We start from the raw sequence: 23,837 nt of genomic DNA on the forward strand, positions 1-23,837 counted from the left end.
TGTTTGCTTTTGACACCGGATGTTGAAAGATTTTGTCCTGGTAGTTAACGGACATCACAACTGACACTGTGGGATAAACAATAATAGTTTGATGGAGCTGACAAACAGCCATAAACACGGCTTGCTCTGAAAAAGAGAGAGAAACATTAAGCTATTCAGACAATGTTATACCTGAAATGGTAGTGCTGTTGTAAAAGATGAACATGATGAAAGTTGGTATGGTGGAAAAGTGGTGAGCCTCGTCACTTTGGATTAAAGATGTCTCTCTCACTGTGTCGGTTTTGGCTTCTCCTCCTTAATATAAAGACTTTGCATTTATCAGTGAACATAGTTTTGTGGATGAATGGATGGATGGACGGACGGATGGATGGATGGAGGGGAATTCATAAATCTTCTTGTATATTTTTGTTTCAAATCAATTGTTTTAAAACCTCAGTAGTGATTAAAATGTAAAGTAATCATCTGACATCACATTTTTATGATTGGTGTGGTCTTTTTTTATATCAAGAGAGGTTTGTTGGCCTGCAGTCCTAAGATCTGATTGGTCTGAAAGTTTCATCTTTCAACATAAATTAAAAGTCTTTACATTTTCAGTTGGTGTTACGTTAATTAGACAGGGTTTGTTTACATGTTGGAAAAACACAGCAGACCTTCCTTATTCTGACAAGACATTATGCAGGGGCAGGAAAAGGTGATACATTTTTTTTTTTTAAATAATACAAACACAGTGAAAAAAAAAAAATCGGACTGAAGGAGATATTGCGGTAATCTCAAATTCATTTACATCATCATCATCATCATCATCATCATCATCATCATCATCATCATCATATTAAACAGAGAAACAACCAACGAACAAACAAAGTCACATGTTCATGGTGAGATAACTTGTCTTAACTTCTTGAAACTATCAACACTTCCATCGGGCCTCGACATAGAAAAGACACACCGCTAAATAAGCGACGGGGCCTTTTCCCAAAGCCAGCCTCTGGATCTCCCTTGGCAGAGAGTTGTGGGACTCTGCGCCAGCGTGCATCGACAGCTTCAAGTAGGGTAAATACTTGGCACAACAGCTTGTTTATGACACTGGAGACTTGTGAAGAGGTGACCAGGCCTGTCGTTTCAGGGGCACATTTCAACACTGGGATTGCTTCCAACGGAACCATGAGCTCACCATCACCACAATAGTGCCTGTGTCCGACATTAACAAAAATGATCAGGAGATACTGAGTCGCAAAGTTACGAGTTGAGGCCAGCTTGTGGCAATGCTTTTTATGCTTGATAAAACCCAAAGTTCATAAAACTGAAAGTAGCAGGTGATGCAGACGAATGCAACGCTGTTCATGGCAAAAAGTGTAATCTGCACACACGAGGACCTAATGGATATCTCAAAAGAAACATGTCTCATGTTAATGGGCGACTCTTAATTAAAGTTGGCTGGAGGCTCCATCCTCACGAACCCCACCTTAAACCTTGGAATTCTATTCACATGTACTGTACGTCTGATATGTTAATATTCACACTGGCTGTAATCTGACTTACTCAGTGGATCAATAACACGATGCTTTGCACTGTTACACTGGTCGTGATCTTAAAAGCCAGTTTTCCAGGGAGCCTTAGCAGTGTTGACTTTCTTTTCCTGTTTCTTTTGAAACTGCAGCACTGTGCCATTTGCACGAGTGAATCATAAACAGGGGTACACCCCCGCCTCCAATATGATCACATGATTTACATGATTTTACTTGGATCAGTGTTTAATAGGACCACTTATGTTCATGCAGCTGCTGTCAGAAACTAATAAAGCTAACTCATCACACTACAATTCTATAATTTCCTGCTCACAACCTTCACCTAAATCAGGGGTTAGAAAGTTTAACTGGATATCACTCATCAATGTTCAACCACTTTCGAAACATGGAACAAATCTCTTAACATAATGAAGTGGACTTCAGCAGGCCATTGACTCAGATATATCATCAGCAATTGTAGCTGTTGTTATCAATATGTCTGCTGCTCATAATGCAACAGTAACTGTAGTTTTATTGCTTATAATTAGATTACGCTTTGTGAATAGGAAACCAGCTTACATAACAGAAAGGTCCTCACCAGCCTATGGATTTAAGACAGATGTAATGGAGTAATTTGACTAAACAAATTATTATTGTTGTTTTAAAGTGGCCACGCAGAACTGTGTAATGGACATACAAATAGTGGTTGTGACCCAATGAAGGCATCAGCCTTATGTAACATCGGGCTCACATCACGGCATCATACATAAATACACCAGGGGACATGGTCATGTGTTTGAATGTGTTCATTTATGACAATCGACAAGTTATTTTATTTAGCTCCTGCTTTGGTACAGTAAGTGTAAACTGATGCTAATCGCGTTGCTGCAGATGACACATTGCCTCACCCTCAAAATGTACTTTATTCTCATCACTTTATTCACATTCTGCACAACTGCGGCAGCTGATAAATGCAATACAAACAACTGAAACCCACAAATAGGAGCAACACTTATGAAGGCCTAAATGACAAGGAGTATTGCAGTTTCTGTGACGTTTAAGCATGTATTTCTAACTGTGTGATAATGAGCTGTTATGCAACAGATTTCCAGCGCACAAACATCTCACAGATCCACTGCTACCTTTCTTTTGGCCTCTCGCTCTGTCTAGGAGACAAAATGAGGAGCAGCCTACTCATCAAATATTGATCACAAAGATGTCTTGGAAACAAAAAGCCTGTAAAGTGCTTTCACTTTAAGTCACGAATTCATTTCAGGTAAGGACCAAATTCTCAACAGTCGAAGAACTTCTAAGGTCAGTACTATTTTTAAATTCATTCATTTGTCAACAAAGTAAATCTCTATTGTAGTTAAAATGCCAACCTTTGTTTTTACCCAGTCTTTGTGACAGTTGAGAGACAGATTATTGTGTAGGCACAGCAACACTTCCAGAAGTTAGTGTGATCATAGATCATAGTTTATCTTTCAATCCACAAATGCAAGTTGGAGCTAGATCATGTAAAGAGTCATTTATGACCACGATCCATAAACAATACGCTGTCTTTTCTGGACTGATGCTCTTCTAAGATTGTGGTCAGATGAATCAAAATGAGAAGTTATAGATATGTTCTGTAGCTTAAAGATGAAAGGAACCATATGTCTTGTTATCAGGTAACAGGTCAAATCCTGCATCAGACAAGAATGGACAAAGATTTATTTCCTGAACTCAAGCCACTGCCACAGATATTTCAAGAAGAGGGGTGCTATACAATGCTAAAGGTGCAACAACTAATGGACATTTTTTATTTAGTACACAGAAATTTTCTCTGTTCTACTTTTTCATATTTATTTTGGGTGCTCTCTCTCTCTCTCTCTCTCTCTCTCTCTCTCTCTCTCTGTCTCTCTCTCTCTGTATCTCACTGATTACTGTGATTTTAACATGTTGATTATGATTATTGTCGGTTTCATCCAAGCTACAACACAACAATCAGTCTGTGATTGTTTTTTGGATAATATTTAGAAAAAATTAAAATTTTCCTCAATTGCCCCGTTGTTTTATTGACATAATTAATAGTCAATGTTAAATCAAAAAAGTAAAATAAATTTAAAAAAATAAGGGACAGAAACTATTGCCTTTCAAAATTTGTTAAATTTTAATTTTAATTAAAATTAGAAATAAGCCAACGTGGCTGGCTCTAGATTCATGAATAAAACCTCTTCACTCCAGTCTGGTCTCCACAACAAGTAAAAACAAGCATCTTTGATCTCCCCTGGCATACGGGTGATATGGCCTGAGATGTGAGTAAGAGCATAATATTGCATATGACCTTATAGCATTACGCATTCACAGGCAAACTCCGACTGTAGCCTGTATGCTACGGATGCTCTTCTAGAAAATATTATTGATGATGTCACCTTGTCTCCAGGCGTCAGATCATATAAACAAGGCTGAGATCTGAGCTGAGCGAGAGAGCAGGCGGTTTGCTGGAGGGCTGTGATATTCCTCACCTCTCCTGTGAGAGCAAACATACACCTGCATACATCTGTTACAACACACAGAAATGCACGCACGCACGCACGCACACACACACGCACTGGTAGACCTCACCTGATGATGTAAGGCACTGTTTACGCAAACAAGGTTTCAGTAAATATATGTGGACTTGGTCACAGGGTGGGACGTGCATTTGTCGGAGTAGCCAGGCTTGTATACACATTACGTTTCTAAGTCGCGGGTCGGTGTTATTAGTCGGGGGGGAGACACGCAGAGGACTGTTGTGGTTTAATATTGGCCTGTGGTTCCCGCTCTTCTCCTGAGTGCGAGTCATGTTTGCAGGCCCCTTCACTATGTGTGACACGTAGTGGAGAGGATGATAGTAATGTTTGGACAAGGCAGCGCGGTTGCCCTGAAGAATTATGGATTAATGGGAATAAAAGGGAAACCAGCCAACTTTCTCGTCATCTCTTTCTCGTTCTCAGCCATGTGTCACAGTCCACGGCACATACATTTTACTGGCTGGGACATCAACACATAATCCAAAGTCAAAACAGACCATTACTGCCTGTTTTGTGTTCATATGAATTTGCAGTAATAGGCATACACCAGTATTTACAACATATTAAATAAACAAATTGTCGGCTTTTCAGTCAGAAAAGTGAACATATCCATAGTAGTTTAGAATAAATTTAACAGGGAAAGCGTCCGATGAGGTTGGACCAGCATTATTAAACAATTCTATTGCAGCACTTAAGAAAGACCCGTGACAGCGCTCATTCCCATTCACAGCTATGAGAATAATCAAGTGACCAGTTCATCTTCTAGACATATCTTCTGTGGGAGGAACATTCTCTATCTCGGGTATACAGAAACCAACTGCATGCAATTTGTTTTTTTTTAAGTTTGCGTGACAATTTCAATGAAACTAATATGTTTATTAGTTCTGGCTGAGCACATTGTCTTATGTGGCCATTGCCAGTCAATTCTTTGTTCCAGTCATACACAACCATAAAGGGTGAGTTATTTATGAGTAAATCAGCAGAAAAGAGTGCAACAAAAAGGATTTTAATAAAAAAAACAAAGGTTTTCACTAACCTCCAACATGGACTCTGCTTAACCCTTGTGTGGCGTTCAAAAAAACTTCCTTATGTGGCGTTAGTGGCTGTTTTCAGCCACTAACTTTGACAGCCGTAAAATTATATCAGAAGAATATTTTTTTCAAATTTTTTTTGCATAAATCTGTTAATCAACCTCAGTCCTGATCAAAACTAACAATTTTTTTTTTTAAATAGTAAAAATTAACCCTTTAAATGCCCAGTAAGAAGATGAAGTCACTGATTTTGGGAGGGGAAAAACACAAAATTACCTCTTTTCAATATAATAAATGATCAGAGACAAGAAATGTATTACATGTTATCACGGTCTTGGATATGTCAAAGATTAGTAATGCAACTGACTTTGAAGCATATTTAGTTTTTGTGCAGCATCAGCTTTTCCAAAAAACTCCCTTATGTGGCGTTGGTGGCTGTTTTCAGCCACTAACTTTGACTGCTGTAAAAATATATTGGCAAAAAAATTTTGGAATTTTTTTTTGCATAAATCTGTTAATCAACCTCAGTCCTAATCAAAACTACCAAATTTATTTTTAAAAATAGTAAAAATTAACCCTTTAAATGCCAATTTAGAAAAGAAAGGCACTGATATGGGAAAAATACACGCATTATTATCTATTTTTTATATAAAATGTGATCGGACATCGGAATTCTTTTACATGTTATTACAGTCTTGGCTATGTCAAAGGTTAGTAATGTAATTATCTTTAAAGCATATTTAGTTTTTGTGCAAAATCAGATTTTCAAAAAAACTTCCTTATGTGGCGTTGGTGGCTGTTTTCATCCACTAACTTTGACCCCTATATAAATATATCAGATAAATATTTCTTCAAAAAATTTTTCAATAAATCTGTTAATCAACTTCAGTCCTGCTCAAAACTACCAAATATTAAAATAAATAAATTCAAAATTAACCCTTTAAATGCCCATTTAGAAGATGAAGGCACTGAAATGGGAAAAAATACACACAAAATGACTCATTTTCAATATAAAATGTGATCGGATATTGGATCTTTTTTACATGTTATTATAGTCTTGGCTATGTCAAAGATTAGTAATGTAATTATCTTTAAAGCATATTTAGTTTTTGTGCAAAATCAGATTTTCAAAAAAACTCCCTTATGTGGCGTTGGTGGCTGTTTTCATCCACTAACTTTGACCCCTATATAAATATATCAGATAAATATTTCTTCAACATTTTTTTGCATAAATCTGTTAATCAACTTCAGTCCTGCTCAAAACTACCAAATATTAAAAAAAATAAATTCAAAATTAACCCTTTAAATGCCCATTTAGAAGATGAAGGCACTGAAATGGGAAAAGATACACACAAAATGACTCATTTTCAATATAAAATGTGATCGGATATTGGATCTTTTTTACATGTTATTACAGTCTTGGCTATGTCAAAGATTAGTAATGTAATTATCTTTAAAGCATATTTAGTTTTTGTGCAAAATCTGATTTTCCAAAAAACTCCCTTATGTGGCGTTGGTGGCTGTTTTCATCCACTCACTTTACAGCTGTAAAAATACATCAGATAAATATTTTTTTTCCATTTTTTTTGCATAAATCTGTTAATCAACTTCAGTCCTGATCAAAACTACCAAAAATTATTATGTTTTTTTAAATGAACCATTTAAATACCAATTTAGAAGATAAAGGCACTGATATGGGAAAAATACACACAAAATCACCCATTGTCTCTGTGTGTGTGTGTGTGTGTGTGTGTGTGTGTGTGTGTGTGTGTGTGTGTGTGTGTGTGTGTGTGTGTGTGTGTGTGTGTGTGTGTGTGTGTGTGTGTGTGTGTGTGTGTGTGTGTGTGTGTGTGTGTGTGTGTGTGAGACCTTTGTGCACTGACCTTGATATAGCTAAAAAATGTAAACATGCACCCAAGTTCTCGGAGCTACACAGAGTCTACATAGAGTAAACAAAAACAAGGTGCTGGCCAGGTGGCCTTTTCATCTTGAGAAGAGGTCCCTTGGCACTCAGATTTCACAGAGTTGACCTGGGCCAAACATAAACATAAACAAGGTAAGTCTATTTCAGCGCGTGCATAAGTTCTGCTGGCCATTTGCTAGTGAGAAGAGCAGGAGAAACATGAAGAGGAAATTCAGTGCAAGAGAGGCCCTGGATCTTATAATGGAGAGTGAAGAGTCATCCTCCTCAGACACCACCACCTCAGGAGAGTCCGATGCTGACTTTGCTCCACCCTCGACTTTTTTTTACCACCTACCCACTTGCCCAGGAGCTCCTGAAGAGGAAATTGGCCTTGGTTGGAACTGTGAGAAAGAACAAGCCGGAGCTGCCACCCAACATTGTGCAGGTGAAAGGTGGAGCTGCTCTCTCCTCCGTGTCTGGCTTCACCAAGAACACCACAGCTGTGAGCTATGTTCTGAAACAAGGCCGAAATGCCATCCTGCTGATCACAAGACACCAGGAGCCAGCGCTGACGGAGGGCTCAAAGCAGAAGCCAGATTGTCGTCGCCTACAACCGCTGCAAAGACGGGGTTGACAATCAAGATAAGGTATGTGCCAATACATATTTACCACATGCATCCTATTGCTGTTAGCTTTCTACTGAATTTCTGTGCTTGTAAAAGATATATATTTTTTAGTTTTGATGAAGTTTCCATATGCCATGTGCAGCTATTTCCCGTTTTGAAATCAGGACTTATTGTTTTCTTCTTCGATTATCTTTTTAGCTTGTCGGCACCTACAGCGTCAAAAGGAAGACCAATCAGTGGCCCCAGGCGTCATTGTTCAACATAGTTGAGGTCTCAGCCTATTGCATTGGTTATCTTCCTGGCGGTGGATCCCTCGTGGAATGAGGGAAAACACTACAAGAGGAGGCTTTTCTTAGAAGAGCTGGGCAACGCTCTGGTGTCTCCAGCAGTGTTGAGGAGAGAGCATCTTCCTCGAGCAGCAGTTACTGCCGCACTGGTGAGAAATGCAGGTTGCTGCAGCTGCCCCAGCAGAACCAGAAGAAGAGCCAGAGCCATCAGCAGCCACCAGCAGGTCAGGAGGGAAGAGGGGGGCCTGCATCTTGTGCAAAGGGTGAAAAAGAAGTGGACACATGCAGCCGTTGTGGAGGGCACACATGCAAAGTGCACCAGATCACATGCTGCAAGTCCTGCTGGAAGGACTGAATCCCTGCTGCTGCACAAAAGTTCATAATGTTTGTAATGTAAGATAAAAAAAATAAAGAATTTCCTATGTTCAATCACTTTATATTGAAAATGGGTAATTTCATGTGTATTTTTCCCATATCCGTGACTTTATCTTCTAAATTGGCATTTAAAAGGTTAATTTAAAAAAAGTAATACTTTTTGGTATCAGGACTGAGGTTTATTAACAGATTTATGTAAAAAAATCGGAAAAAAAATATTTATCTGATATGTTTTTACAGCTGTAAAGTGAGTGGATGAAAACAGCCACCAACGCCACAACAGGGAGTTTTTTTTTTAAACTGATTTTGCACAAAAACTAAATATGCTTCAAAGATAATTACATTACTAACCTTTGATATATCCAAGACTGTAATAACATGTAAAAAGAATCCAATATCCGATCACATTTTATTTTGAAAATGAGTCATTTTGTGTGTATTTTTTCCCATTTCAGTGCCTTCATCTTCTAAATGGGCATTTAAAGGGTTCATTTTTATTTATTTTTTTAAATATTTGGTAGTTTTGATCAGGACTGAAGTTGATTAACAGATTTATGTGAAAAAATTTTGAAGAAATATTTATCTGATATATTTTTACAGGGGTCAAAGTTAGTGGATGAAAACAGCCACCAACGCCACATAAGGAAGTTTTTTTGCCGACAGTGCATTATTGACCGAGGGAAAAATTTTAAATCAAATTTTTAAATTGCATGTAAAAGTAAGCTTCCTCAGCAAAAATCATGCCATTTGAGCCAATACAGTGAAAGTTATAGTCAAATTAAGAGGAAAAATTACTCCAAGTGGACGTTTTTTCCCCCAATGCCACACAAGGGTTAAGCAGCCTCAATGAGACAATAGTCATAATTGACCAAAGGAGAGCTCTGACAGCAAAAAAATCACCAAGCTGCAGAGGGTAAGAGTCATTCCAACAAAGACTCTTGTGGTTTTTATCCCAAATTAAAGTGGTTTAAGCATTCAAGCCAGTAACTTCAGGGCTCAGTTGTTGGTCCAGGGACCTTACAACCAGATGAATTGAAGTTGACACATAAATATGACATTCACCACAGTTTAGTAAAATGTTATTAAGAAATAAATCAAGTGCTGGTTGGGTGTGTACCATGACCCAGTTAAACATGACCACATCAAGCTTTTATTCCTAAATGAAGTGGATGAGACACGCGACAGAAGAATAAAGAATTCTTTGAGAAAAGATGATCCGGTTTTATTACCACAGTTTAGAAGTTGCCTTATAATATTCAACTTTGTGGCACAAACAGGGTTACAGAGTTAGTATTTTTTTTATTTGTTTGCACTTTAAAGACCTAAATGTGACATTTTACAACATAAAATAAACAGAATGTGCTTTGGGCAGATCAAACATAGTTGATATTAAGAATAGTTTTAATAAATTCTCTTGATTTCCTATGTAGTGTTGGCTCCGTTGCCTGCAGTGATGATAATGGACAAAAGAGACGGTGAGCCAAATTGAAAGTAATAAAGACATTCATATCCTGCACTGGTTGTGCTCTCGGCCAAGACTAATCCACAATGATGTTTAGCAAACATGTGATGTACTGCTTTTTGTGTTTTCACAGAGCAGCCCAGTCTGATAGTCCCATTAGTCCTGCTCTATGTTAAAGACATGGCTATGAATGGATCATTGTCCTTAATCCAAACTGTGATCCATGAAGGGAATGAAAGAGTCCATTTGGGTATAACATGTATATTATCAAAGATGTGAGAATGGGAGATGGGCATGCAGTTTACAAGTGAAAAAGAAAACGCACAACCCTGTGTGAAGCACCTCTGAAAAGGCAGCAGAAGCACATTTAAAAAAAAAAGGAAAACCTTATTTTTGCCTTTAACAATATTTTCCTACTTTGTTTTAAGATAACTATGCGTCTTTCTGTTTTACTACATCCTGATGCATTTTACTTTTGGGGTCTCAGATCTGTTGTATCTCAGTGTGTAATGCACATGTTTGATATTTAAGTGTTGGGCTCCACACAAATTTCAATCATCTACCATGGACTTTTGATTCGACTTTGAAAATTTGATTTTGAATACACACCACACCAGCAATTTCCACGTGAGACTGTTTTACAGCAGCCTGTATTTTCAGAAACACTGCACAGGACGTTCTGCACGCGAGACTGTCCACACAAAATGTGTGAGGGAGAACTTATTCAAGATAAATAATTTTCACATGAGCCACAGTACATAAGCTTCCTCGACAGATAAGATGAATTTTGATGAATAGCTCTGTTTAACCGTGATGCATAGAAACCCTACAAATTTATGCCTAACATATCAAATTGTGCTGAACACTTAGTAAAATAAGAGCAGTGGTGCCGGGAAAACGTTGATGAATGAGTTGCACATAGTGGAAGGGGAAACTGCTCAGAGCCATGTGAACTTGGTGACCCCCCGTCACCACACTCAGTTGTCATGGAAACGCCACACTCTGCCAATTGGTGCTGCTTTTGAACCAGAGCTACAAAAGTGTGTGATCATTACAAACCAAACTAACCATAATGGATCAAACTCAAATTTTGGTCGGCACCAAATGCCCACAGGTCCCAACTAACGACTGCGAAAACTCAATGAGTCATTGAGGTAGTGCTCAACAATGACAGGGTATTGAACTGTACTTTTATACATAAATATGTAAAAAGAGAACACAGGGCTGGTGGCCCTCTCAGGGGCTGTCCGCACGACAACGCCAGGTCACGTAAACGCACCGCTTTTGGGCGACCACCCACACAGGGCGTCGTTTTAGAAGCCCCAAAACTGAGTTTTTTTAACACGGGTCCACGAATGGGGAAATTCTAAAACCCTGGCTCGGCTGTGAGGTGTGGACGGCAAAGACGATCATCCATGGAAAAACGATGATGTCAAATTGTAATTCTCATTTTGACATAACAATAGCAACATGAGCAACCTGGGGTTCAGTGTCTTGCTCAAGGACAAGTGTGGGGCGATGGCGACTGAACTGCCAGCTATGGGATCAGTCGATAAACTGGACTGAGACATTAAAACAAAACATGCAGAAAACATGTTTTGCCAGTGGTTGCAGTCCACCTCTTGATATCATCGTCTTGCGTAAAACAGACCGTGACTCATATCTTAGCTGTCAACATGTTTTTGTGCGAGCCCAATATGTTCTTTGTCAAACAAGATAAACTATTTCAAAGTTTATGTAGTATATGTAGTACACTCTAGAACTATCAAAATATATGACTGTGTTTGTATCCAGCTTTGAATCAGTGTTAAAAGCCACAAAATACGGTTTGATCTGTTCAATGGCTGCACTTTCCCACCATGTCGCCTTTCTCATAGAGAACTTTCACCATATGAATACGGCTGGACTTTAAGAACTGGTTCACGGGTATAACATACACATTCCAGTGTGGATCAAGCAGAGCAAGACCGTTGTTTTCTGCAAGACGAGAGAGAGAGAGAGAGAGACTGAGAGTAAACAGTCTTATCAGCCATTACCAAGAACAGACTCTTCGCTCTACATTGATTTCACTCTTGATACACACAAGAGAAGCAGTTTCCATGTGGTATTGCACAACCCAGCACAACTATAACACTTCAGCTGTTTAACCTGTGGCTCTCAAGTGTTTACACGGGCATGAAAAAGTCACCGTCAGTGTGTGCTAGGTCAACACAATGAACACCTCGTACTGTACTGCATGTGCTGATTCGAAGTCTGATGGGACAACGTGTAATAAAAGGAAAGCCTAAAAGGCTAAGTACGCCTCCTTTCCCTGTGTCAATGTGTGTAATTACACAAATGGTGTCTCATCTGAACATCTATAATCTCATTTGTGATGTTGATTGCTCTCTGAATGAGAAGATCACTGAGTAAATCTTTGAGGACACAAGTGGTAAGAATCATTCCTCATAATTACCGAAAATCCATAATAAACTACTAAAATGAAATGAAAATGATTTAAATAAAAGAAAAACTACAAATAAAGAAATATAAAATAAAAACTTTGAAAATAATAAAGTAGAATATTTTGTTTTGTTTTAGTGCTACAGAGGAAGTAAGAATCTACATGATGCATGACTGCATTTCCCCATGAAACTAAAACCGAGAGACAGAGATGTCTCGAGAACCAGCCCAAGAAACAGCTTGACGCACGAAAGAAATCTGATGAAAACAACAGAAAAACCACAGATTTTATCTGCTTTCTGTGACACACTGCAACCCAACCCTGCGTCTGATTCCAGAGATTTCATAGAGTACACACACGTTCTGTTTTTTTTTTTTTCTTGTCAGAGCACATGTTGACATGATGCTTTTTCCGGCTTCAGTACATTAACATTTTTTTCCCATCTTGCTGGTTGATCTGGAGACAGATTCGAACACATGCAATTTCATTGAAAAGCAAATATCAAGTCCAAACGTACCAATAATATGTTGGAATGCAGACTCGTATCACTATAATTCACAGGCAGATGCTGAAATACAATGCTTTTAAATATGTACACACTCCATGGGGAGAGGGCGTAATGTTTACTATGTTTATGTTATTAGCTGTAAAGGTCATGTAAACTCAACATCAAATACAAATGAAGATTATGTAGGAAAAGGGAAAAGTTTTTAAATTTGTCCCTGTGTTGTTGCTATGATAAAACATTGGTTTAACAGGGTAAAGGAAGTGAAGAACAATAATCAAACTAGCTTCAAACCAGCATGTGGGTGGCTTCTGAACACCTGTGCATGTTTCTGCGTGACTCGACGAGGAAGTCGCTGTTGTCCCTCTGGCCCGTTTCCTAATTATTGACAATCCTGCCCCGCATGGATTTCCTTCCACGGACAGAAAGGTGTCAGTGTGACAAACATGCACACTGATTTACCGACATTCATATAAAAGTCAAGCTCTTGCGTACACTATTCACAATTTCTGTTGTTCCATCTGTAGACACGCATACTTGTGGACCACACCTGCTGACTTTGACGCATTTCTGCACACAAATCTGTCCGCCGGCAGACGACAGCCTCATCCTGCTTCTCAACTGAAACAGGGATGTCCTGTGGTGTGAGTACGCACATGAAGCTTTCGGCTTTTTTAACAGTGAAGAACATTTGTGAGCATCACATGGACATGGAAACAAACTGTTATGAGAAGTAGGTTTAATAGTTTGAACTTGTAGAGCTCAATTTCTATTCTTAAAGCATAAAAGGTTTTGGATTTTAAGTTGATATTTGAGACCTGCACAGTAATGAAGTGATAATACCAGTTATTATTTTTGTTGAGGCCTGTTTTACTTTGTTTTTAATTAAAGTGTGTGAAGAGTATGAATACATTGTGTATTGAAACACAGTTCAGTCAGTCTTTTTATATCACAGTAACTATACATTTGCAATTTGATAAACATATTAAGTTGCAACCCTAATTCTCTTAAAAATAAATTACCTTGACACACTTTCAAAACCAGAGGCAGATATGGTCTCAAACCGAATATGTAATGTAACCATCGTACTGGAACCAAACAGTGGGAGATGTGCTGAGGGGAGTCTCAGCATAACTTGTATTTTGAGCTTTAATTGAAAAATGTTAACCTAATTTGAACAGATTAGATAAACTGATGGACTGTATTGGGGCAGAATATGCATGTACTTTCTGTGCTTGCTTGAGATTTTTCCACATACAATCCAAAGACAATTGCAACATTTAATTGCAGACTTTGATTTCGGTGTAGATATAGTAGTAACGCAGTTTGTGCATGTGAATGTTGTCCAGTGTGTGTCTTTGTCTTAGTGAAGATATTTAGTTTGCAACCATAGTCTGTGTAAAATGCGTAGAGAGAATGACTGGGTGAATGGGAGTTGTTGTTTAAAGAATAGAGGCGGAAATTAAATCATTAAATGATTATGAAAAAGCAAGTTTACACATACCTTGAACATGCTGAAGGAACCATTCAGCTCCATTGTTCTGGCATATCTGAGAATTTAGTTCTCAATTAATCGATAATAGAGTCCATCATTTGTTAAAACAATTTAAAAAGTATACCTGAAGTGCTGAGTTCAGTTGTTTTATGAAGAGAAAGCTGTGATGAACACACACACACACACACACACACACACACACACACACACACACACACACACACACACACACACACACACACACACACACACACACACACACACACACACACACACACACACACACACACACACACACACACACACACACACACACACACACGGTTTCCCTAATTTCTTGTGTTTGACCCACTGTGGGATCCCTCACATCCTGTTGTCCAGTTTCGCTTCAATGTTCTTGAGCATTTTCTTAGCAGTAATGGATTCAAAGAAACAAATCCTAGTGCACACGTCACGACTGCAATCAGGACACAAACATATTTTCTCAGATATCATTGGCTTTCCTGTCAGCTGTCCAAACAGTTTTCGTCAGAGAAACCTAAAACGCATCGCCATCACAAAACTGGTTTCTCTTCGGTTTCACCCCCCTTCTCAGCCCAGTGACGGAACATCTCTGTCTGGATACCGAAACACTGACAGTAAGTGTTAAAAACGGTCAGACAGAGTGTGCGTGAACATTTATGGTGGACGATGATGATGTGATGCTCATTTGTGTGTGGGGGGGGGGGGGGGTCTCCACTCCCAGTGGGGTGTGCTGTGGCACTCACAGCGAGGTTATTAAAACCTGAAGTAGCGGGAAGTAATAAAGAGGACAGGAAACACAAGACACCGGACAGAAATACCAAGATCTTCTTACCAACACGCAGGGACACTGGACCAGGAATAAATGTTTTTCAATATTCAGACACGTCACGTAAGTGGAGGAGAGAGAGGAGGAACCTGGTGGAAGTATGAAGACATTTACTGCTGCTGCCAAGGAAGTGGTTCACGTTGCGGAGGAATGCAACAGTGCGAGCTGCGGTGCAGTGCACCAGCTTGGTGGACTCTGCATCCGGAGCTTTTGGACATATCACGATGACGCTGAGGCAGTCAATACATTTCAGGTTTTATTACATTATATTTCATAACTACTCGGGTCGTTGTTGCATTTTGCCTCTAACAAGCCTGTTGAATGGGCCCATCACACGATGACCTACCATGTGCACATGGTAAATAAATGCTTTTGTCTGCGAGTCTGTGTGGTAAATATAGAGGGACCTGCGCTCAGGATTCAGCATTACGTACAGTTTGAAGAGGATGTTCATACATGCAACACTTGAATAGGAGATGTTTCTACCAACAACAGAGAATACTGACTAACAGCACGTAGTGTCTCAAGGAGAACTGCTGTTCAGATGTTGCACTCCAGGACCAAATGGCCTGAATTTGATACGGGACCACATCTGCGTGTGGAGCCAGGAAGCCATTAAGTGAAACACATACAGCAGTTTTCATGTCTCATATCTCAAGGTGAAATCAGTGAAAATGTTTCGGCCTGCACTTTCTGGATTTAATTCACAATTGTATAATTAATATCTCAATTTTGGTTAAATAAAGCTCGCAAAGCCAAGTTCATCCTTCATCCTTCAGCTGGCCTCTGATAGCAGATAGACACACAAATTGCAGTTTTCATCCCGTTCAATGCTGCTTATCAGTTTTTAATTTCTATTCAAATGACATTTTCAGGAGCAAAATATGACTTGAATTTAAACTAAATCTTTGCCATACTGTTAGACAATATTTTATTTTGAGGAGTCTTTACGGCTGGATATTTGGCACAGGCTTCAGTAGCTGCAGCCCAGTGAGTTGTTTCTGTTGCGCCTGTAAACTAAACACTGGCGACAGCTTTATGAGGTACTTTGTGAGGTTTTGAATCCCTGAGATAAATTGTTTTGTCACCTCATTGGAGTTTTGTTTCATCTTCTGCGGCAAATCATCTCAAACTTTTCTTTCTGTCCTTTTAAGCATCATATCCTCCCATGCACCTGTTTCTTCCCCCCCCCTCCAGTCAAGATGACCCTCATTTCTCTTCCTCCTCGTCTGTATCTCATGTTCTCCTCGCTATGAGCTATTCGAGGCATTCCTGCAAGCAGCGAACCACTGTTTGGTCCACAGACTGTAAAGCCGGCTGGGGCCTTCATTAAGTACCCTTCATTAAAAGAAACAGATGAGGCCCTTTTTTTCTCTCTTTCTAATATCTTCTATGGATCCCTGCTGGCTCACCAAGCAGCTTAAACGAAACAACTCTGACCCATGCTTTTATGTCAGTGAAACATGTCAATGAAAATATGCATCAAAGTATTTTTTTTTTGTTGCAATTTTAACTGGAACACAGAGCAACAAAGGACGAGGTTTGTTCACGTTTTCATTTGAGGTCAGTGTGTGATCAATGTGTATGGTAGTGGCTGCTTCGGTTTTGGGTTTTGGTGTTCCACTGCTTGGGTCATTTTAAACAAAAAAAACCAAAACCAAAATGACTATTCAGATGATAAACAGTATGTGCATGACTTTTACATAGAGAAGATAATGTATATATTTCTATCCTGGGACTGATTTCCAATTAATGGCTGCTGACGATAACAAAAATACATTTACAGTGTTTCCTGACATGAATACTTTTGTTTCTAAGAATCAGGAACTCTCCTAGACATTCTGAGTTCCAGTTTCACGTTCATTAACTGTGTTAAAGACACATAGGGTACCCTTGCACAGATTGTCGCACCCAAAGTAGAGAATGATCAAGCAGGAAATAACAGTCCAGCTTTCCCCAGCAGCGAACGCTGCCTTCACGTCAGGACTGTGAATAAATGTCTTGCATGATGTCTTGTAGTGCCACAAACATACTGTAAAAGTTATTATTCGCTAGTGGTCAGCCATCATTCGTTCTCCTACAAGTCTAATTATGTCAGCTGTAAGGCCAAATCACTGTGAAGCAGATGGGTAACTAGGCATAGATGGAGGCCAATCTTCTTTTTTTCCACAAGCTTTGTTTTGACGTTAGATTTTGAATAACATGTGTTTGAGCAACACATGAATTTAAGCAAACGTTTCTTCCAAGATAATCAGGAGCATGCATCCTATGTAGATGCAAAGGTTTGAAGACCAAATATAGCACCAACAGCGGTATCTTAACTCACCATTGTGTTTTTATAACAATCTTTGTCCAAAGAAACGGCTACGAATTTCCTGGTCAAACACAAAGACAAAGTTGGTGGATACCCTCCCCATGACTCGACTATACTATACGTGCACTGTGTGCAGTGTTTTCTTTTTACCGTATTGCGTAACATATTGTTAGAACCCCTTCCATTGATATTGTTCTCTCATACAGTTGCATAGAGTTGACAAAACAACAAGAACAGCCTTTTCATATTTTTGTAAAAAAATTTTTAAGAGTAAATGCCAGTGGGGCCCTGCTCACCTCATGCGAAAACACCTAGACAATGGAGCGACGCATTGGGATTAAAAAAGCCAACTCATTGACACTTTTCCACACCAGCAGACAGCCCAATGCCTGAGGTCTGAAAAGTTCAAGAGCCCTTTGCTTCACATATATCCTGTATGACAACTTCTCATCACGAAGGTCAAGTTTGGCAGGAACCCAGGCCGCACCTCTCGCAGCCTCTCACGGTTAAATGGCGTAGAAATGGGACCGAATATTTCCTGACTGTCATGACACCACAGCACAGAGGAGCCGCTTTTGAGCCGCAGCTCCAAAATCAGTGGAAAAGTTCAGTACATGTGCCCGCAGACCTCAGCAACCTGTTTGTGATTGTAATGTGATAACAGTAGTGTGAAAACAAAGAGCCCCCTTCACGGTTTTCAACATCACTGTCAATAACTACAATGTTGAAAGACATAAAAAAAATAATAATAATAATAAAGTCTCTCCATGCGGTTACGTAAAGTGTGAAACAGTTGGATTCACGTCACCAGACAGTGTGACTGTTAAGGCTTCTTGATTTTACTGAGTGCTGAGCTGTTGCTGATATCTAGAAGTAAATTAGTTTAATAAAGACCTCAAAAAATTGTCTATTCATTAAAAAAAAAAAGTTTCTGAACAATTCTGGTTAGAAGCAAGTGATATGATGGATTTGTATTCGGTTCCTAATGTTTACCTGATCTGTGAACATTTACTCCAATCAGACTGATCGTCTCTTATAGATGTAGACTAACTTGTTCAGGTGAACTTAGTGAGTATTTAAGCTATCACGCTGAACCCCACTGAGCGAGGGAAAAGAGTACCAACATGTTTTACTCAAATTAAACTACTGGAACATTGTTTACGTCATTTCAAGTAAAAGTATTATTGTTATGAAATATTTAAGTCGCAGTAAAGAAAACTGAAAGGTTCAAGAGTTATTTTTAAATACAACTATCACCTATTTCTATGTATAAAGATGGATAAACAGTTTAATTATATTGTCATGCGATTCATTTTATCAGTATACATCATCTACTTTCAAAGTGCATCTCAGACAAACACATGGTACATACAGATTATAAACAAATATTAATGTAAAACAGGAATCCAGTCAAAAGAACTGCAATTCTCATATTAATGTAGTGACGTCCATGACATTTGTGTAACTTACACTTATATGAGTAAAATCACATACTTAGGAACTTAGTACTTATTACAGTGCTGCCAATATTTGTAATTTGTTCTGGTCAATAACAAACATCCTTATCATACCTATGGATCATTAAAATAATCACAACCATTATCTTGCGAGAGCAAAAGTCATGTACTGTAGCTTTCCTACCCAGTACACCATGCACGGTGAGAAAACATCTGAACCATGACAGACATTTCAACATGTGGCCTGAGACAACATCAGTGTGCTGGGGTGTGTATTAAAACTGTGGGAGTGAAACTTCAGCACACACAATAACAGCTCTGTGGATATTTCCATAGATGGAGGTTAAGGGTGGGACCTGACCCAATTGCATAACATGCCCTCGACACACACTCACCCATTGACTCAATTAACATACAAACAACTGAGTTTTTTGCCTCTCCCTTAGAGTCAGACCTGATCACCCTCACACTTTGCTGACAAGTTCATAAAAGAAGTACTATGATGACACGAGGCAGTGCAATGCAGTAAAAGATGGTTGTCATCACAAAGGCCCTACACCTCCGAACCTTTGCGGTTTCTAAATACATGATCGTATGATAGGTAATCTTACACTACTGATGTCAATGTACAATCTGTCACTTTTCCTTGTAAAACAAACACTTTGAGTACAGATGACGTACACCTGTATGATCTGGTACACCAACTCTATAATATCACCTATTAGTAATGATGGACATATTCTCTTACAATTGGTAAAATGTTCTTCTTTAAAATACAATAAAGTCTAACTGAATTTGGTGCAGATTCAAAGCTACTGGTATTTTCTTTTGTTTTTAATCTTGAAAAAAATGCCATAAGTAGTTTTTGATATATTTTCATGCCTTAATTGTTTACTTTTAGTCTTGTTTCATCTGATCCCAAATCCAACAATACAATGCAATGGAATACACACTTATTAGATAATGTATAACATGTATTATAGAGAACATACAGGAGCTTCAGTATATGATGTATATCAAGTATGACCTATAGACTAACAGGATAGGCATTAAATGTTCTTGATTAAAATAGTATACCTTTTACTCTAAGTGATTTTATTATTCCTTGTCTTGGTCATTGTCTGCCTCAGTCAAATTGGGACAATATTTCCCCCACAGAAGCTTAAAATGTGAATTTATATGCGTAAGGAATCGTAACAATTCCTCTGGAGCCCTCGGAGCAATTGACTGAGTTCCACCTGCAGGTGTTGCAGTGTGCAGCTCAGTATGTGTTTATATGTCTTATCGTGTCAGCATGTGTGTGTTTGTGCTGCGTGTTTGTACACACAATAGGTCTTTGTTTCCTCGTATCCTATTTTTCTGAAGTGAGCTGACACACACACGCGCGCGCACACACACACACGCACACACACACACAAACTTCCTCCTGAGTTCCGTCAAGTTGCAACAATTTACAGACAGCAAAAACAGGAACGTGTGTGAGAGAGAGAGAGAGAGAGAGAGAGAGAGAGAGAGAGAGAGAGAGAGAGAGAGAGAGAGAGAGAGAGAGAGAGAGAGAGAGAGAGAGAGAGAGAGAGAGAGAGAGAGAGAGAGAGAGAGAGAGAGAGAGAGAGAGAGAGAGAGAGAGAGAGAGAGAGAGAGAGAGAGAGAGAGAGAGAGAGAGAGAGAGAGAGAGAGAGAGAGAGATGAATAAAAGAATTAGATATCGCTTCAAACCATGTGTATATGACGGTGCTGTATGAGGAATGTACAAAAGCATTGAATTGTGAATTGAGGGTGCAGATACACATTTAGGCCATGCAGATATGACATGCAGATAATTTGCAGGCTCCCACATATTGTCCCGCAGGTTATCATAATCTCAATGTCGTCCCGTTGCAGGCAGGGACATGAAATTGAAGCTGAACATTTGTTCTTAACACACATGCATAAATGCACACACACACACACACACACACACACACACACACACACACACACACACACACACACACACACACACACACACACACACACACACACACACACACACACACACACACACAAACACACGCGCACACACACACACACACACACACACACACACACACGAGGCACCTGATGAGCTGCGGTTCCGAAGAGGGAAGTGAAAACTCAGTCCATCTGCTTTGACAGGAAGTCAACAGAAGCCACATAGAGGCCTGCTGACGTCAATCAGAGCCACAGAAACACCTCCACACACACACACACACACACACACACACACACACACACACACACACACACACACACACACACACACACACACACACACACACACACACACACACACACACACACACACACACACACACACACACACACACACACACACACACACACACACGCGCGACGCATACGCATACGCACATCGGCCTCAATGAATTTTAAAACATGTAACGTGTCAGTCTGCATTTGCACAACTGCACCCTGTATCTACATCAGCAACATGAACCTCACAGAATATTAGTGACTAAATACAGTTTATTCCTCGTGGCAAAGTTAGATTTTCAATAGAAACTGCAAATGAAACCAATTTACTTTGGAAAGTAACTTCTAACTTTTCTCAATCAGGCCTGTGTCAGCATTGTCTATGTAGCTAATGGACTCAACTTTAACCCCGAGCAACCTGCCAAATGCAGGTGGGAAAAGTTTAACTCGGCCAATTTAATTTGCCCAAAAACAAATTTTTCTCTTCCCCCGTTTTGCTACACAGTAGGAACTCTGTGCAACCTCGACACAATGCTCCAGAGAGAAACTACAAGTCCTCTGAGCACGAGCCGCACACATGACTGCTTATTCGTCTTCTCATTAGTTAGTTTTGGGCACGCTTCCTGGCATCAGCAGCCTGCGGCTGAGTGGACGGATGAGAAGTTTAAATTTAGGAAAGATGTGGAAGAGCACACATGAGTGAGTAAGCTGGAGGAAAAAAAGAAAAGCACGTAAAAGAAATGTGACAGAGAGGGCGATGGCGAAGGAGAAATTCTCTGCACAACCAAACAGAAAAAAAAACAAGCGAGAAAACATTTAGCTGAAAGTAGAAGGTGGGAAGGGAACGGCTTGAATATGATGGGAAAGGGATGTACTGTGCGGTTTGCAGGTCATGAAAAGCCTCTTGTTTGACGTCGCTGCTGAACAACTGCAAACTTGAAGCCATTAAAGGCCGTGTGCCGGGGCAGAGCAACCTTTTAAACATGACGCGCTGGTTGGATTTTTTTTTTTTTTCCTGTCAATGAGAAACTTAAACTACAATAAATGAAAAAGTACGTCACAAAATAAAAAATAAAACCGAGATTTAAACATATAAAGAGAGAAAGTGAGAGAAACCCAGAGTAATGGACAATCCATTCATATTTATGAAGATGATTTATGAAATAATAACAAGCAAAAACTAATCTTATAAAATCAAGCTAATGGTTTTCTGTTGTTCATTCACTCCTGATGAAAGACAGTATTAGTGGCAACCGACAGTCAAACATCTTTCACGCTACTTTCAACAGAACTGACTCAGTTCAGTAATCATGAATAAACCTCCAGGATACAGGAGTTGAGTGAAACAGCCACAGACCTGCTTGTCAATGCTTCTGGCTAATGCTGAAGATAATAACTACATCACTTCCGAATGTGAAACTACATCATTATCTTTACAGTACCTTTATCCTGTTAAAAGGAATAGCAGTACAGTAACCTCCATCCCCCCCCCCCCCCACCAAAAAACCCAAAAACGTTTTTCTGGATCAAAAAATACACTTTTTTAAACAATGATTAAACCAACAACCCACATTCTCCAAGCCAGGGGCATAATTTGCATCCATTCATACACCGACTGTATGGACCACATTTATTTCTTGAGTTTTTCTGTCCATTTCTTTAAAAAATCTTTGTGAGACGGGGAAATAATCAATACGTAACATGTGCTGTACCTTGTTTTCAGTGGCATCTATGCTTGTATACAGACACTCAAACACTGCCTCTTACTGGCCTAAATGTGTATATGCACATAAACACGTACAGTACTCTGAAAACACAAATATTGCTGCAGAAAATCACCGGCGATGAAAGAATTAAAAGGGAAGTTTGATGCAATCTTGGACGTGATCCGCTTTAGAGCACGACTGTGTGAGTGAGTGAGTGCCTCCGTGTTTGTTTGACCGGCCACGTTAATTGTGTTTGAACAAAAGTTAATGAGCGCGACGACAAAACGGTCTGGACCACAATGTTGCAGCTGAAGACAAATGGCCGAAAGCAGTGAAAGTCGTCACGTAGGCCAATTCACGAAAACACTCACGAGACGCAGGAGAGTGCGAGGGAGGGAGAGAATTTTGAGAACAAAGAAAAAAAGTCATTTGAGCCGGTAAAGACCAGATCCACTTAAAAGGGCTCATTTGTTTTAATGACAGGCAGAGGTCAGCTTCTTACCTGGGAGACAAACTCTGGTGATTTGAGGCTGAGTTGTTGCTGCAGGTGATCTCCTGGGAAAACAGAACATGTTAGTTTTGTTCAAGGTTGTTCTGAAAATGGGGCATCAGCAATTATAATTTTTCTGTTCACATTTAATTTTTAAGTTACAAGCAAGAAAGCTATTTTCATAGTTTCTTAACTGTAAACAAAGAAAAGAACCTTTAACTAAACACATATTCAGGCTGTTGGCAAAAGGGAATCCCAGTCAGTTTATATCCCATTAAATAGGTTCGGATGACGTTCAACACGTTATCACAGCATCAATGGTTTTCAGTCTTTGTGCTATGATGAGCTGGTGTAAGGATCCCTGGCAACAGCACAGGAAACTGTCATTTAATGATGCAGAAACAGGTGTGTGCGCACACGTATGCTCAAACATACACATATGCAAACGAATTTAAATTTTTTTAAATCTGCCTCTAATGAACTCACAATGAACTCTGACCTAAAATAAACCAAAAAAGGTTTATTCTTTCAACCTCCAGTTATATATTTCAATCGTGACTGTTTTTCACAAATTGAAACGACAATTTTCAAATTTCTCTGC

General features: G+C 39.3%; 1 protein-coding gene across 1 annotated transcript in view; it reads right to left on the minus strand.

Annotated features, from left to right (window-relative positions):
- pde4ba (phosphodiesterase 4B, cAMP-specific a) overlaps positions 1-23,837 on the minus strand; it is a gene marked incomplete at its 5' end in the record, with an annotated part of 70,591 nt that overhangs the window by 30,456 nt on the left and 16,298 nt on the right. The window contains one exon of the mRNA XM_080506110.1: positions 23,249-23,301. Coding sequence (XP_080362236.1) covers positions 23,249-23,301 — 53 coding nt within the window. The remainder of the gene's footprint in view (positions 1-23,248; positions 23,302-23,837) is intronic.

This window comes from Blennius ocellaris (genome assembly GCF_963422515.1).
Source record: "Blennius ocellaris genome assembly, chromosome: 12".
Lineage (NCBI taxonomy): Eukaryota > Metazoa > Chordata > Actinopteri > Blenniiformes > Blenniidae > Blennius > Blennius ocellaris.